The sequence below is a fragment of the Crocodylus porosus genome, unplaced genomic scaffold (genome assembly GCF_001723895.1).
Source record: "Crocodylus porosus isolate Cpor-Errol unplaced genomic scaffold, CroPor_comp1, whole genome shotgun sequence".
Taxonomy (NCBI): domain Eukaryota; kingdom Metazoa; phylum Chordata; order Crocodylia; family Crocodylidae; genus Crocodylus; species Crocodylus porosus.
Genome location: NW_017728949.1, coordinates 32,172,077 through 32,189,251, shown reverse-complemented (window position 1 = coordinate 32,189,251; position 17,175 = coordinate 32,172,077). Strand labels below are relative to the sequence as shown.

Below are 17,175 nucleotides of genomic sequence, written 5' to 3'. Positions count from 1 at the left end.
CTGCTGCTCAGCTGCCCTGGGCCTGCAAGGCCAAAGAGAAGTATAGTTTGGCCTCTACCATGGTGGGGAGGACTAAGCTCACTCTACTGGGTTGAAATAGTTAACTTTTTATCTATCATGTAATTAAAAAAAAAAATAGTTAAACCTAAGCCACTTTGGGTGCTCAGTGCAAGCAGAAAAGCAGGATACAAATATTGTAAATAAATAATAGTCCAGAGTTGCATTAACAACTTTTAAAATTAGAATGTTTTAAAACAATATAGCTGCTAGTCTGTACTGTGTGTTAATAGATTAATTTGTCTGCTTATGTAGGGTTTCTGAAGTAGACTTTTCTCAAACGTTGTTCCACTACTTCATTGTATTAGCTTTCTGTATATAGCTTATAGTTCCATAGTTTCTAGGGTCAGAAGGGACCTGAGTAGATCATCGAGTCCGACCCCCTGCCATGGCAGGAAAGAGTAGTGGGGTCAAATGACCCCAGCAGGGTGTACATCTAGCCTCCTCTTAAAGACCCCCCAAGGTAGGAGCCAGCCCCACTTCTCTTGGAAGTTGGTTCCAGATCCTAGCCGCCCTGACAGTGAAGTAGCGCCTCCTGATATCTAGCCTAAATCTACCCTCTGCCAGCTTGTGACCGTTATTCCTAGTCACTCCTGGTAGTGCTTGGGGGACAGGGACTCCCCCAGTGCCTGCTGGTCCCCTCTGACTAGTTTGTACTCTTTCAAGACAGTTTCTACATGTTATTAAATGTTTCTGCATTCTTATTGCATTAGCACACTCCTGCCCACCATATTTACATCTACCAACTTTCTTCCTTCAGTGATTTGAACTTCACCATAATGATGCCCCACACGTTTTTTTCTGATTAGGCATTATTATGACTACTTCAAACAAAAATCACTAAAAAACTAACATCTTATGCAGACACTTCCAACTTCCCCAACTCAAGAAAAGAAAAAGACACTGCTCTGTGTGTATGCTGAACTGAAAGGAAACAAAAATGAATCAGTTTTAGTTTTGCTTTCACTTGCAGTCTGAGATGAAATAAGAATTTTAACTTTGGTTTTGATTTGACCTGCATAGCCAATTAGTTGAATTCATAACTTGCTTTTTGGCTTGGATTATTATGTGAGTGTATTTACCCTCCTGTTTACAAATCAATAAAACATATATGTACTCTCTCACACAATTCCTAGGGATAATAATCTGAAAAACATTAATTACACCTTTGAGACTACCAAGCTTGTCTAATATTGTATTAGCATCCATTTATTGTTACTAATTAATTTTATGAAACAATGAATGTTTAGAAATGGAAAATTTCCCACAGAAAAATCAAGCCCCACATCTCTGGTTATGGGTATTATTCCTATTTCCCCACTGGCTAAATTAAGCTACTACAGTAGTGTAAAGGAGAGGTAAACTTGTTGGAAACTGCCACTAGGAAGTTCACTATGAAAGAAAATAAAATAGAGTCAAAATATGGAGCACAAAATCCAATGCATTAAGACAGTAAGATCTATTTATTTATATAAAATAAATTGTATGATATCATGACCTGTTATTCAGTGAAAATCCTTCCATTAATAAAACTGGTTCTGTTTTAAGACTCAAATTATGTTTAGGTAGTCTTGCTAAAAGCCTTCTTTCAGGTTTGGATTTTTCTGCAAACCTGCCCTCCCCTTTTGATGATCTCTGGTTAATTGTACCCAAATTAACTTTAAAGTTCAAATTTCCAGGAAATCTTACAGATGTTGAACTTTGGTCATTTCTTCCTTTAACAGCAGTTGCTTTCTTCAAGTTGTCATAGTCAACTTGACACACTTCTGTGCCTCTGTCTGCATTACTTCCAGTTAGGTCTCTGATGCTACTGAGATGTGCATCTCTTTTAGGTGCAACAGAATATGATTTCAAGGTACGTGTTTTCTGGACAGTGCTAAGAGGGACATTTTTTAGGTGCCTGGAAAACTGTAAAGTCAGGTTTCCATTTGTATTATGCTGGCTAGAATGAGGTTTTCCCAGATGAAGGTAGCTTAAGGTAGTTAAATTTAAATCCTGTTGAGCATCTGATGGATCTTTGCTGGAATGAAGTTGTTTGAGGCTAACTTGAGAAGTTTCAAAAATATGTCCAAATTGTGTTTGCTTGGACAATAGTCCAGTTCCAGGCACAAATAACTCTGGCTCCATATGCTTGGCAATTTTACTCAGACTGGTTTGAGAGCCTGATGGATGGACATCATGATTTGCTGGAACATCATTCCAAGTTAATGGATTGTATACAATATATCCATCAACAGGGCATGCATTTTTCTGGTGCAGCAACCAATCATCAATACATTTCCTATGGAACTTAAAAACAAAACATGGGTCAAATACATAAAAAGTGGCTTATTTTTAACTATGCCAGTTTAAGTACAAATTATTCCTGAAGACAAAAATAAATAAAAATTCAAAGTCTGATTCTCCAGTCCCTATGACTGTCCACTCTCCCAAGAAGAAACCAAAAGTAAATTCACTAATCTCCAGGTTAGGTCAATGTGAAACTGGTAAATGTTAAGAGAGTATTTACTGAGGCAAATGGTTTAACAGAAGCTAAGCTGTCTGCTGTAAACCAATGCACTTGAATTGTTCAATATATCAATTAAGTTCTTAACTGCTCCTATGAAGAACAGAATTGCATCTATGCTCACTGACACATAAAGACTTAGTGCTGACTCCAGTGTTTTCTCCTTATATATCTTTGGTAACTATTGATGCTGGATTGATTGTGTCTACTTCCAAGCAGTAGCTTTGCTTTTCTACAGAACAGTAAAAATCATCATGAAAAATGGTGTCATTCTGTCAACAAAAAGAATGCTGCTAGTCAGGTAGACATCTTTCTCAAATTCTTATAATCTGGAAATGTTTTATATGGGTCTAGTAAAGCACTGGTGCAGACTGCTTTTGGTGCACAAGTTGCTAGGGTGCTCTTAAAAAGATAAGTGGATCCAAATTATGTAACTTTTATTTATAGTGTCAAGTTATACACAACGCTGCAAGTTCCAGGAAAGTCAACCTTTTTATTCCGCAGAAGTATGTTGAGAACACAATCAGGTTCCATAATTAAGGACTACAAAATCAGAATCAGAAGCTACCTTTTTATCCTGTATTCTTTTTAAGATAGATAAATAAAACCCAGTCTTAGATGGGTGTTTAATGGGATCAAAACATTTGCAAGACAGAAAACTACCTACTATTAAAATTTAAAAATAACTTTGTTTTCACACCCACAGGAGTGGTGATAGGCACTAGAATATTTGTTCCAGGCACACATCAGTTAAAAGGAAATGAATGGAGAATGAGGCTGCACAAGCAGCCAGTGAACAGTACTCTCGAACATTCAGAGCTTACTCTACAATGGTGCACACATCACTGACAATAGGGAACTGTAAAATAAATACACATGGACATATAGTATGTAAATATTAAGCCACTCATAACTTTAATTAATTTCCTTTAAAGTCCCTGGACTTTCTCAATAACGTTGCCATTGAGCTACCTACATTTAATTGATAATACTGTATTTGCACTGCCATCTAAGCAGTGAGTGTAATCATTTGTTGATAGGCATAATATTAAGAAACAGGCTAGTAAAACTATGTTGAATGTTAACAGATTAAAGTGCTGATAGTCTTGAAATACAGTATGATAATAATGAATCAAATTATTTACCTAATGATTTGTTTGCTGAACATTCATATTATTTTCTATGTTTAAGTTAATTTGATATGTAATATTTCATGAACTTTGTATAAAATAAATCTCTACACCACACAAGCATGACAACACAGATTAAGAATGCACTTTTACCTTGTGATTACATGGCAGGAGTCTTGCATACTGACCAAGGCAAAAGATCTTCAAACACAGTCTACACTGCAGGCCTGGAGCAAGTAAATTGCTACATTTCCTAACCAATGTGCAAGGTATAGATTTTACAATGTGCTCTGGGATACAATTGGTCCTAAAAAATATAAAAAACAGAATACGTTTCAATAAATTAGAAAAAGAGCCAATGAAACTGACATTTTCAAAGTGGAAAGCTAACCTCTGGTATAGGAATATCAGGTTCTGGTGAGCTGATTATTGAGTAGAGTGATTTTTTTTTACCTAATCAACAATTTGCAATAGTCATTTCAAAGACCCCAATCTTGCTATAGAATAGCCACAAATGGATCTTCCCCTAAGAGAAATAATTATGATAATTTATTCAGACCTCCTGTAATATAAGCTACAGAAATTCACCTAGCAATTTCTACATCAATCTTCCTGGTTGAGGGATTACTTTATTTTAGAAGAACCAAGGCACAAAGAAGTTAAGAAATTTGTCCAGTCACAGTCTACATCTATACCAGTGGTGATCAACCTTCTTATCTTGCAAGCTGAGTCCATCCATGCACTGAATTTGGCTGGAGAGCCCAATCCAGCTGTGCGGAAGGGGCATGGCCTGCTGCTGGCTCAGCTCTGTGGGGGGAAGGGGTGTGGCCCAGTCCCAACCCCACCAATTAAGGCTTGGCAATTTGGCAACGGAGAAGGAGTGTTGGGAGAAATGTAATGCGCAGTCACAGTTTCCTTTAATCAGTATAGATGTACCCCACAGGAAGCTTGTGGTGCAAAAGCAGAACATTATCCCTGAAGTCCTGCAATGCTCTCATGCCTCACTAAGACACTGTGGGAGATGCATACATTGCAGGATTAGGGACCATACACAGTAATCTGTTCTAGTACTGAACAGTAAATTTAAGGGTGTTACTCTGAAGAGTATGATGGGAGACCACTACTGTAAGGACAACTGATCTCTGAGCCAGGTCAAATGGGCCCATTCTGAAACACATTCACAGTTTAAGATTCTGCTTCCAACTCTTTAGGTATCTTGGAGTGGGTTATCTTTAATACAATAACCTTGTTAGTATAAATATATGTACATTTATAGGAGATCAAAATTCATATTTATCTGAGCCTGTTTGTCCTCAAATTCAGATACAAGCAAATTACATTTATTAAAAATACGGATGAAAGTCTTGTCCATTATCCACCAAAATGTTATAGGATTCTACCTTTCCTATTTCCAAATCAAATGATTCATCTCAGTAATAATCTGCTCCTAAAAAATACTAACCCACCTACCTCCACATTTAATTACTTTGTAAATGAACAGGATGGGTTTTCTTTGCTCTTAACCGAAAGGTAGCTCAGAGCATGACAATTTAAAATGCTTTTCCAAGATGCATGGCGTTAGTCTCTAAGCCTAAGTGAAAAGAAATTCACTCACCTGTAAATTACGTTTAACTTACTTTAAGTACATTAATATGATAAAGTTAATATCTGCTTTCTAGAAAGCATTTCTAAAAACAATAAAATATTAATATACTGAGTTGTTTAAATAATGTTGACTATGGAAACTCAAAACTTAAACAGTATGGGAAACATGGTATCTTACTTCTGAAGATGTAACATCTCTTCTTCATCTTGTGTATTAATGTTTTTTAAATTCCCTCTTGAAGCTGATAATTGTGAAACGTGTTTAAGTGATCTCCAACTCTGATTTCTCTTCTATAATATTCAGAAAGAGCTTATAAATAACCACAGAATATAGCCCAAAAATAACTGAGGAAGAATACTAATTCAGAATTTGGTTCTTTGTAAATTTTGAAAAGAGGAACTATAAATATTTTAATAAACTCATTCTTTATCAGTTTCTGTAGCAGAAAATACAGGTTAATCATGTTCTGACTGAAGTCCCTTTTCAAGAAGACTTCCTTTTCTCATCTAAAGCTTTGGAAAAACCTTAAAGTATGGTGTGCTGACTCATAGCAGTTAAAGACCATCTTGACGCATGTCAAAAAAACCCTCTTATCCTTAGGCAAAACTGAAGAGCTAATGTTTCTGGGTCTTTTAAGGCAAAACTACAGGAAAATCAGACGTGTGTTTGACACTGCCCCTTGCATCCAAGTCCATGGTAACTGCTATCCATATTATCAATGCTTTGGCTCCACAAAACAGTGTAGCAATATAAAAGAATTAGCCAATTACAGAAATGTTCAAAATGAGTCTGCTAAATCAATAGCTAGCCCTCTGGAACCTGTGGGAGGACAGCACATTTCATACTTATAATCTCCTGCCTGAGCTCTAGGCCTGTATATTCAGCACTCAGAGCTATGGCTCCAATAAAACCACACCTGATGGAGTTAGCCAGCTGGCTAGCTGGTTAACTCCGGATATCGTTTGCAGAGATCCTCACGCTGGAATGAAGCAACTGAGAAGTTAAGTGTATTATTTTTTCCACAGAAGTGCTACCAGACACTGGAGGAGGAATGTTTTTTACCTTTCTCATTTTCTTGACTCCTCCATTATCAAAAGAGAGCTGTATCAAGGCCCAGGCCAAAAATAGAGACCACTACTGCAAAGACAACTGACCTCCTTGTAATGTAGTTAGAGGCTAATTGAGAACATTCTGAAGTACCTTCTAAGGCAGTGGTCTCCAAACTTTTTTGATCGCGCACCCCTTTCAATAAAAAATTTTTGAGCACGCACCCCCAATATATGTATATTTATATAAATATACATCTAAATAGAAGTTCTAATATTTTCTTCCCGCACCTCAATGGATCATCTTGCGCACCCCACTTTGGAGACCACTGTTCTAAGGTGTTCTTCCTAATTCTTTATGGGCTTTTTATTGGGCTGTCTTTTAACCAGAAATCCTCTTCAGCGCATATATTGTTTTAAAAGAACAGTTTATTACATTTCCATATAAAATATTCCCTGTATTTGTCTATTAGACGGCTTTGGATGCAGTGTAATAAAACCCAGTACCATACCTGTCGAAAGGTAAAAACATGTGGAGGATGGCAAAACTTTTTGAAACATTCATGGCATAGGTGATATTCAATACACTCCGTGCACCTAAGAAACACAACAAAATAGGAGGCTTGTAGAATGGACTATTAACATTTTAGAATGATACATAAAAATAAAGAAAACCTTTGTTAAAGTTTTGGCATACGAAGTCCTAAATTACCTGTATACACTTAATCTAACTCAAACTTATTGGAGTGTTGGTAAGTTTTTAGGAAGCAACACTTAATATTTATCAGTTTTTGGCTAAATTTTTCACAGAAGTCTACACCATGTGCTATTCTTACCTAGGGGGAAAGAGGGACTATTTAGGTTTCTGAATGAGAACAATTTACATAAGAAAATATTACAGATAATAAAGCTTGTACAATAGGGTAGATAGGTTCATGGTATTCAAAAGATTCTAATTCAGGATGAAGAAATCAACATTGATTGCTGACCATGGGCGATGACCTGGTGAGGGGGCTGCGGGTGCTCGACCACCTGAGCGACGGTGATCATTGCCTGCTGGAATTCAGCATCCAGCGCAAGGTGACAAAGGCCTGCAGCAGAGCAGCAGCCCTGGACTTCAAGAGGGCAGACTTCAATGAGGTAAGAAGAATAGTCAGGGAGGCACTGAGGTCCCAGAGGGGAGGGGAGTCGGGTGTCCAAGAAGAGCGGTCGCTCCTTAAGGAGACAATCCTCCAAGCCCAAAGAGAGGTAATCCCAACACGGATCAAAGGGGGCAAGAGGGTGCAAAAGCCCCAATGGCTCACCAAAAGCATCTGGGAACATCTAGCTAAAAGGGAGGCATACAGCCAATGGGAGGGAGGGACCATCACCAGGGAGGACTATACCTCGGTTGCTCGTGGATGCAGGGGGCCGGTCAGGAAGGCCAAGGTGGAGATGGAACTGGGACTAGCTACCCGGATCAAGGACAACAAAAAGTCCTTTTTTAAATACATACGGGGCAAAAAGAAGGTACCGGGTAACGTGGGGGCCCTGCAAGACACGCCAAGAAATCTGGTCGTCACATCAGACAATAAAGCTAACCTATTTAACAGTTTCTTTGCTTCCATTTTCCCGAGCAGGGACCAGATCAGTCCCCCAGTGGGACCCCCTCAAGCCCCAGGGGAGGCACACCCAGACCTAGGGTCAGGGAGGATCTAGTCAGGGAATTTCTGGAGGGACTGGACATATTTAAATCAGCTGGTCCAGATGATCTCCACCTCAGAGTGCGGAGGGAATTAGCAGAGGTCATTGCGGGACCCTGGCATGGTTTTATGAGCACTCGTGGTGCTCTGGTGTGGTGCCAAAGGACTGGAGGAGGGCCAGTGTGGTTCCCATCTTCAAAAAAAGGAGGAAGGAGAACCCAGGAAACTATAGGCCAGTTAGTTTTACCTCGATCCTGGGCAAGCTTTTTGAGAGAATTATCCTGGTGCATGTCTACGAGGGGCCAGCAGGGGAGATTATGCTTAGGGGCAACCAACACGGGTTCATTAGAGGCAGGTCCTGTCAGACCAACCGGGTGGCCTTCTATGACCAGGTCACCAAATCCTTAGATGCAGGGGTAGCACTGGACATAGTCTTCCTGAACTTTCAGAAGGCCTTTGACACTGTCTCTCACCCCATTCTCATTAAAAAACTGGGGGACTGTGGTGTCGACACCTGCACAGTCAAATGGGTCACTAACTAGCTGGAGGGCCACACCCAGAGAGTGGTGGTGGATGGATCATTTTTGACCTGCAGGGATGTGGGCAATGGGGTCCCCCAGGGCTCGGTCCTTGGTCTTGCACTGTTCAACATCTTCATCAGTGACTTGAATGAGGGGGTAAAAAGCACCCTGTTCAAATTTGGTGACGACACTAAGATGTGGGGGGACATGGGGATGCTAGAAGGGAGGAATAGGCTGCAATCGGACCTAGACAGGTTACAGGGGTGGGTGGATGAGAATAGGATGGGTTTCAACACTGACAAGTGCAAGGTGATGCACCTGGAGAGGAAGAACCAGCACCATACCTACAGGCTGGGGAACTCCCTTCTCGTCAGTGGAGAGGCAGAAAAGGATCTTGGAATCACTATTGATGCCAAACTGAACATGGGCCAGCACTGTGGGGATGTGGTCAGGAAGGCCAACCATACCTTGTCATACATTCACAGATGCATCTCAGGCAGGTCCAAGGAGGTGCTCCTCCCTCTCCATGCAGCATTGGCCAGGCTGCAGTTAGAATATTGCGTCCAGTTCTGGGTGGTGCACTTCAAGAGGGATATGGACAACATGGAGAGGGTCCAGAGGAGGGCCACTCACATGATCAGGGGGCAGTAGGGCAGGAGGAGAAGCTAAGGAACCTGAACCTGTTCAGCCTCCACAAGAGAAGGCTGAGGGGGGATCTAGTGGCCTGGTACAAACTAGTCAGGGGGGATCAGCAGGCACTGGGGGAGTCCTTGTTCCCTCGAGCACTACCAGGAGTGACTAGAAATAACGGTTACAAGCTGGCAGAGGATGGAGTCAGCCTAGACACCAGGAGGCGCTACTTCAGTGTCAGGGCGGCTAGGATCTGGAAACAACTTCCCAAGTGAAGTGGTGCTGGCTCCTACCCTGGGGGTCTTTAAGAGGAGGATAGATGAACACATTGCTGGGGTCATTTGACCCCAGGACTTTTTCCTGCCATGGCAGGGGGTTGGACTTGATGATCTGCTCAGGTCCCTTCTGAAGAAAAAACTATGAAACATAGCATACTCCTCAGTAATGGGGTTAAAAAACAAACTACCCATATGTTATACGGGTATAGCGTATAACATAGGGACCAACAATAAAGCAATTTTCCAAAAGTGAAAAATCACTTTTTGAAACACTGATTTAAAATAACTTGATGGCTGTTCTGGATTGATAGAGAACCAGATTATGGTTACTATTTTATTTTTAAAAAGAAAGTCAAACTGAATTTTGGTACATTTGACCTTGATTCAATTCCCAGCAAAACTAACTTGAAGAAAAAACATCCAGTCAGCATAAATATTCCAATTCTGTAAGAAACTTTACTCTTAACAAGAAGTAATGCTGTCAGTGATATTACTCATGTGAGCAAGGTTATTCATAGGGCTCTCTCCAGTAAAAATCACGATTTCATACTAACTGAATTACACTAGACAACTGTAAGTGGTGACTCAACCTCATTACATCAGTGACTACAAGATCTCAATAGGTGTCTGTTGCACATACCATTGTAACACAAAGTGATCAGAAATCAATAGTAAGTGGTTGACGACATACTCAGTTTTAAGTTAGAAGAACTAATGTAATCCATTTTACAGATAAAATTTATTTTCCAGGGAAGTCAAATGGTAGAATAAGCAATATGTTATATATTTGAAGGGATACAGGTAAAATGTACGTACTCTGTATTCATAAAAAAAACTTACTTGTAGCATTTTCCTTGAATTGGAAATACTCTGCAGTTATTACAGGGGATTCCAAGGTGTCTGTCAAGCCTCATTTTCTCTGCTGCAGTCACAAGCTGACCAGAGTTCCTGAATTCTTCTATAATGAGCTTTAATGGTGCAAATTCTTCCCTACAGAGGGGACACTTTACCACAGACTCATTCTCTAATTCACCTTGGTGATCAGCCCAAATCTTCATACATGTGATGTGAACATTGTTACCACAGCTGTACCTACAAAAACAAAACACCATCAATTTCTGTACCTGTCCATAGCAGATTTGCCCAAGTATTTATCTCAAACTAAATATCCTAGCTTTTTTAATTATAACAGTGTTTTATAGCCTTTCTTTTCTTGCAGTAAAATGAGGTGTATATGTAATGAGAGGTGCTTACTAGTAGGTTAAAGCTTTCCTATTTATAGATTTGTTGCAGCCATAATTGTGTAGAAATGATACTTCTTTATAATTAGCAAGTAAAATCAGCTCTTGCCAGATGTATAACATGAAAAGCAAACTATTTACTTAACCTGCAGTAAGTGATGGGAAGCATTTTCTTTAGTAGTTCCTCCTGGCAAATAGGACAGACATCCTCCACATCAATTTCTTTCTGATTAATGTATCCATCATCCTCTTTCTCTAATGTTTTGGTGGAGAGAGCTTTTGCTTTTGGGCTAGATGGCTGTTCTTGATGTAGTCGTTGAAGCACATCATTGATTTCTCTTTCCAGGAGACCTAACTGAAAGGCATCTACCGAAAATAAACTCAAAATGAAGGCTCTTTGCCAAACTTTAACACTTGGAAATATTCAGTTGTTACAGGTGTCAGTCTATATAATCTGCGTTGTACAATGTCAGTTTTGATACATTTATAGCCCAAGAAATATTGCAAATCTAAATTCCTCATTTGAAATTAATTTTGAAATTTAAAACGATGATGTATTTACAGCTTCTCACCTAAAATGATCTTTATGGCAGAATGTGTTTTGTTTTGTAATTTTTAATATAACAGATATTTAAATTTAGTTAAGAGGTTAATGTATGACCAATATCCTGAAACAATTCAGAACAGACTCTAAACTAAAACTCTTTAAATTACACAGTTTATAAAATGGCATGCTTTGCTTCTAGGCCAGAAAGTCATAGATTCAAATTTCATGTAAGCACTTTACCTCAAATCCAAATGCTGACATTGCAGTATAGCATTAGTGGTGTTACAATGTTGGAAGTGAGTTTACATTTGCATTAAATATTAAAATACTATTATAGTGTAATAAATTAGTCTAAAAACAACACTGAGACGATCAATGTCTTCCATTGTAAGATTTTCCATCCAGTTTGCTCCCTTTCTTAAAAAATATGATTGTAGATAGAGCTCTTCCCCCTTAACAGCCAGCACTGCTAAATGAATCATCTGGAAAGTCAGGCTGTGCACTTCCTGATGCCTGCAATATAGGTTTTGTAACAAGAAATAAGAGAACAATTTTACTGATAATGCATGGTTAATAGGGGTCTGCGAACCGGGCCATGTTCAATTCAGATTCGGCCTAAATTAGAGGATTTGATTAGTCAATTTGGATCACTGTCCTGGTTTGATTCACCTGAATCCAAATCTGAAGATCTGATGCTGATTTGGAGAATCAGCGATTCAGCAATAGACACACCTTTAAATGTTTTTTCTATATACCTCAAGGTTCCAGGAGTGACTTGTGAATGCTGCGATGGTGGGGAGGACGGAGCATCTCACAGGAGTGCACTACCGAGCACATGGGGGGGGGAGGAATCTCCCCCCCCACACCCCTGACTCAGCAATTGGCTGCAAGGGACCCCAGTCGCTGAGCTGATGGGTGAGTCCTCTGTGTGCTCCGTGGCGGACCAGGAAGCGGACTGGAAATGCTTCAGGTCCACTTCCAGGTCCATCGCTGAGCGTGCTGGGGACCTCCCCCAGCCCCACGCTCCTGTGGGATGCTCCCTCTGCCCCACCATCACAGCGATCATGAGCCACTTGGCACCTTGACATACATAGAAAAAACATTTAAAGCTATGTCTATGTCCGAATCTCTCCGAACCGATTCGGAGGGTTTTGATTTGATTCAGAGAGATTAAAGGGTCTCCTGATTTGATTTGGACATTCAGCTGCTGAACCGGGTCAAATCTCTGCCAAATCGAATCAGCGACCAAAGTTTCGCACAACCCTAATGGTTAAAGGTTTATGTATAAACCAGGTAACTTTTTCTTGAGGTGGTGTGGCCTCTGAAAAGCACACAGTAAAAAAAAAAAATTTGCAAAAGTTTAATTTTATCAAAAAAGTTAAACCTACATTATTCTTACCACCTAAAAGTACAAATATAAATGATATGAAATTACTACTTTTCTCAAAATAACTATTTTGATAATGGCTGTACTTTAAGGTTTATATTTATTGTTTCACTCAGGATGAATATTTTTAGAACTTCCACTTCACGTCTGTTTTGTTTTTTAATTTATAAAAAAATATATACATCGGTCCCTTTTTCTTCTCTAAAACAATTCTGTGAACAATAAAGCCATGTCAATGTACTTCAACTGAGAATCTGGCTCATAATATCCTAAACTCTGTGAGATTTGATAAATGGAATGATTCTGGCCCATACCATCATGAGCAACTTCAGTGAGTTTTAGGGATCCACAAAAAGCATATCCCTCCAGGAAAAGACTGGACACTAGACCATACAGAGGCATCTCCAACTTCGTTTACAGGGGCACTATTCAGAGCCTTTAGGCACCAAACAGAACAGAGATTTGGGATATGGGTATAGTTTATTGCTAGTATAGGCAAAGACTGCACAAATCTGATGAGCTCTGGTAGGTATTCTAATTTATGCTGAAAAGCTCATTGGCCTTCAGCTGGCCCACAATCTATTTGGCACAAATGTGGCCGAAAACTGAACTGTATTTTCTTTACTTAGCCAAATATAACACAACATCTGCCCATGACTACAAAAATACTTGTTAAGTTACTGAAATACATGTAAACAGAACATTCTTTGGAATACCTAGTCTGCCAGGTGCTCTAACAACAGAAATAATCTCCTCCAACAACCCACAAGTGTTGTAAATTACTAGATTTTTAACATCAAACATTTTACAAGGGTAGTTTCAGAAGCAGCTGATGTTGTTGATGCAATAAAAGAGATGTTCTGTCTTAGAAAGATGAAGCCAAATCTTGGCAATGGCCTGAAGTATAACAATTTTATATGCAGTTTAGGAAAAAAAAAACAGCGATTGAAAAGTAACCCTACAAATTCCAGAGAACATTGCCTTTGTATATTTAAAAGCTGTTGCATTCTTTCTGCAATATATTAAATTCAAAAAAGAGGGTAACACCTACATTCATGATTTCTTGGAAGTTTGAATTTCTTCAACAGTATCCTAATGATGAACGACAAAAAGATTATCATCTTACAAATTAAGCTAAAACAAATTACTTGCTAATTCAGCCTTAGATTTGGGGGTACAACAAAAGGCTTATGGTACTTCAGAGAAATATAACATTAGCATTAAACAGCAAAACTATACCTTGGTCTGCTACAAATGTATTTTTATTAGGACCTTTATTTCACTTACAGAACTATGGAAAAGGACTTGAGAGTCTTGGTAGACCACAGACTCAATGCAAGTTTGCCATCTGATGCAGCTGCATAAAAGACTAATTTGATTTTAGGATACATCAACAGAAACATTAGGTGCAAGGCATGGGAGGCGATAGTACCTCTCTACTTGGCACTGGTTAGACCTCATCTGGAGTACTGCATGCAGTTTTGAGCTCCACTTTGTAAAAAGGACATGGAGAAGTTAGAGAGGGTCCAGAGGCAGGCAACAAAGATGATCAAGGGCTTAGAAAGCAAGCCATACAAGGAGCAGCAAAAGGAGCTAGGCATGTTCAGCTTGTAGAAAAGGGGACATGATAGCAGTCTTTGAATACTTGAAGGGCTACCATAAAGAAAAGGGAAAGTACCTCTTGCTGCTGAGGATGCAAACCAATGGCTGGAAGTTGCAGTTTAATATTCGGAAAAACTTCTTCACTTTTAGAACAGTGATGCAGCAGAATAGACTGCCTAGGGAAGTTGTGGACTCTCCATCACTGAAAGTGTTCAAGAACAGGTTGGAGAGCCACTGGTTGGAGATGATCTAGATGTAGTGCCTATGTTCTACCATGGCACTATGTTTCTGGGCTTGGCTGGTTGCCCCCCTGCTCCTTTTTCTGCTATATGTCAGGGTGTTTTTAAGCCTTCCTAGAAGCAGCGGGTACTTGCTACAGGCAAGGCTGGGGACTTTCACTGGGGTATGCCAATGCACCTGCTGGGACCAAAGCCAGAGGTTCCTAGGGGGTGGTAGCGAGGAGGGGGCAGAAGTTCCGATTCCAAGCCAGGTCAGAGCCGGAGCACTCAGCATCTTGCCCCTCCACTCAGGGTCAGACTGACACCATATCTGGGGTAAGGAAGGAATTTTACCCCATGGTCAGACTGGTATGCAGACTGTGTGGGTTTCTGTTTTCCTCTGTAGTGGGAGGTATGTGAACCTCTACCCAGGATCTCTTGAGCACATATTGACATTTTATGGAAGAAGGACATTGGCTACCATGGTTCCCCTGCTTTACTTGTGACTGGTTAGTGTTAGGTCTGCATTGCGTCAAGGTTGACAGTAGACTTATGTAGAGTTTGGTTAGTTTTTATGGGACGGCTTGGATAGGGATGATCTTGCCTAAGGCAGGAGGCTGGACTAGATGACCTCTGGAGATCCCTTGCAGCCCTACTTCACTATAACTTCTCTTGGCAGTTTGCTTAACAACTTTATCCTGCAAACCTCTTTTCTACTGGTTTCTATGCTATTTTCTAACCCACACATGCACTTTATCCAAGACATAGATAATATCCCTAACAGTCCTTTATGTAGGAATTTTTAAAATCCACGTTAAAATTCTGTTTACCAATTTTTTTGCTTACACAAGGAACAATATTAAATTATAAAAATATGATTGGTGACCTGTTCAAACGGTAAAATGGGGGAATGCTGAGGCCAGGAATAACGGTCACAAGCTGGCAGAGGGTAGGTTTAGGTTAGATATCAGGCGCTACTTCACAGTCAGGGCGGCTAGGATCTGGAACCAGCTTCCAAGAGAAGTGGTGCAGGCCCCTACCCTGGGGGTCTTTAAGAGGAGGTTAGATGAACATCTTGCTGGGGTCATTTGACCCCAGTATTCTTTCCTGCCATGGCAGGGGGTCGGACTAGATGATCTGCTCAGGTCCCTTCCAACCCTAGAAACTATGAAACTATGAAATAAATTCTTGACACTTTTTTCCCTTGAAACTTGAAGTTTTTTTTCCCCATTCACTGGGGGAGGGAAAAGCCTCTCACCTTAGGTTTGAGTAGGCCAGGAGACAGGCAGCTGCTATTGCTCTGGCCCTGACCCGGGCTTGGAATCAGAACCTGTGTGTGGTGGGGGAGCTGGCATCATAGGAGGCAATGGCAGGGAGGGTAAGCAGTAGGAGTGACAGGAAGGGGACAGGAGATTCGGTCGTTTGAGTCTACATTGCCTGGACCCTGCCACTGCTTTCCCTGCTGAAGTACTTCCACATATAGAATCTGATGATTGATGGGTTGTCTTAAATTTGAAGTCATCCTAGATTTGAGTAAATATGACACTCCAGACAAACTCCTTTGTGGATGGAGAGCTAGTGTGGAGTACATTAGGCACTGTAAGATTCACACCTTATCATACTTCTGCTTAACTTGTGTATGTAACTACCCCTCCAGGTGGAACAGGTGCTACTTAAGAAAACCACCTCAAAAGACATTTGTGTACTGCCAAACAAAAAAAGAGACAGGAAGGCAAATACTACATCACCATTACTAAATACCAAGGTTGAAGGAGCTCTTTGAGCCAAACTGAAATCCTTCAACATTTGGTGATCTGTCCTACTGAAGTCAACAGACAGTAGCCCAAGTTACACTAAACAGCAAATACGGAGGACGTAAAAAAATGCAAGATGTATTTCAAAGAGACCACAGCTAAAAGTATAAAAATCAAACAAGATGCTTTCAGAACGTCGGGACCAGGAAGCTTGCAGCTGTGTCAACTGAATTGGCAGAGCTAGTGGAAGAAGGTTGAGGAGACTGCTGAGAAGCTAAAGATTTCTTGGCACAAGTCTTTTGCAAAAGCTGATGACACTTCTTGCACCTGCTGCCAATTCCTAATAACAAAGATGAGTTCCTTCTAGCAACCAACCTGTTCAGAGACACTGGGGAAAACAGATAGATTAGAGAGCAAGAAGCTGCTCTTTACAGAGGCAGTGCTAGTCTTGTTCCTGTCATTCCAAATCTGTCTAGGTGCTTTCTGTTTAATGACATCAGATACTTTCTGGTCCCAAGTAAGGCTTGCTGGGCAGAATGTCCACGTTCAATCCAAAAGGCTATTTCCTGCAGCAATGCCAGGTTTGCTACCCTCCGGTCTCCTCTTCAGTAAAGGTAAATTCTCTTATCAATCATTTTTCATTAGAATCTACCTGATCCCTTCTAAACTCTTGGTTCCACAGACATTAATTACCCTCTCTTCTTTTTAATGCTCATGTTGTTTCCGAACCACCATACGACAGCAGAACTGCAGAACAGTTAGCTGCTCTTGGTAAGGAAGCTCTTAATTCACAGCCAGGCAGAGTGATTACAACTTGTTCCAATCTTAAACTGAGTAATACAGGCCCAGGACCCTGCTTATTAGTAAAGCTTCTAGTTTCTTTCTGCTTGGAGAAAAATATGTGCTGTGTTATGGTGTTTAACACCGATAAATGCAAGGTTCTCCACCTTGGGAGGAAAAACCTGCAGCA

At 40.3% G+C, this 17,175-nt stretch overlaps 1 protein-coding gene across 1 annotated transcript in view; it reads right to left on the bottom strand.

Annotated features, from left to right (window-relative positions):
* Positions 1-1,497: 1,497 nt before the first annotated feature.
* ZSWIM2 (zinc finger SWIM-type containing 2) overlaps positions 1,498-17,175 on the bottom strand; it is a gene marked incomplete at its 5' end in the record, with an annotated part of 17,630 nt that continues 1,952 nt past the window's right edge. The window contains 7 exons of the mRNA XM_019553526.1: positions 1,498-2,346; positions 3,847-4,000; positions 5,477-5,589; positions 6,858-6,942; positions 10,297-10,548; positions 10,844-11,063; positions 13,683-13,723. Coding sequence (XP_019409071.1) covers positions 1,549-2,346; positions 3,847-4,000; positions 5,477-5,589; positions 6,858-6,942; positions 10,297-10,548; positions 10,844-11,063; positions 13,683-13,723 — 1,663 coding nt within the window. The remainder of the gene's footprint in view (positions 2,347-3,846; positions 4,001-5,476; positions 5,590-6,857; positions 6,943-10,296; positions 10,549-10,843; positions 11,064-13,682; positions 13,724-17,175) is intronic.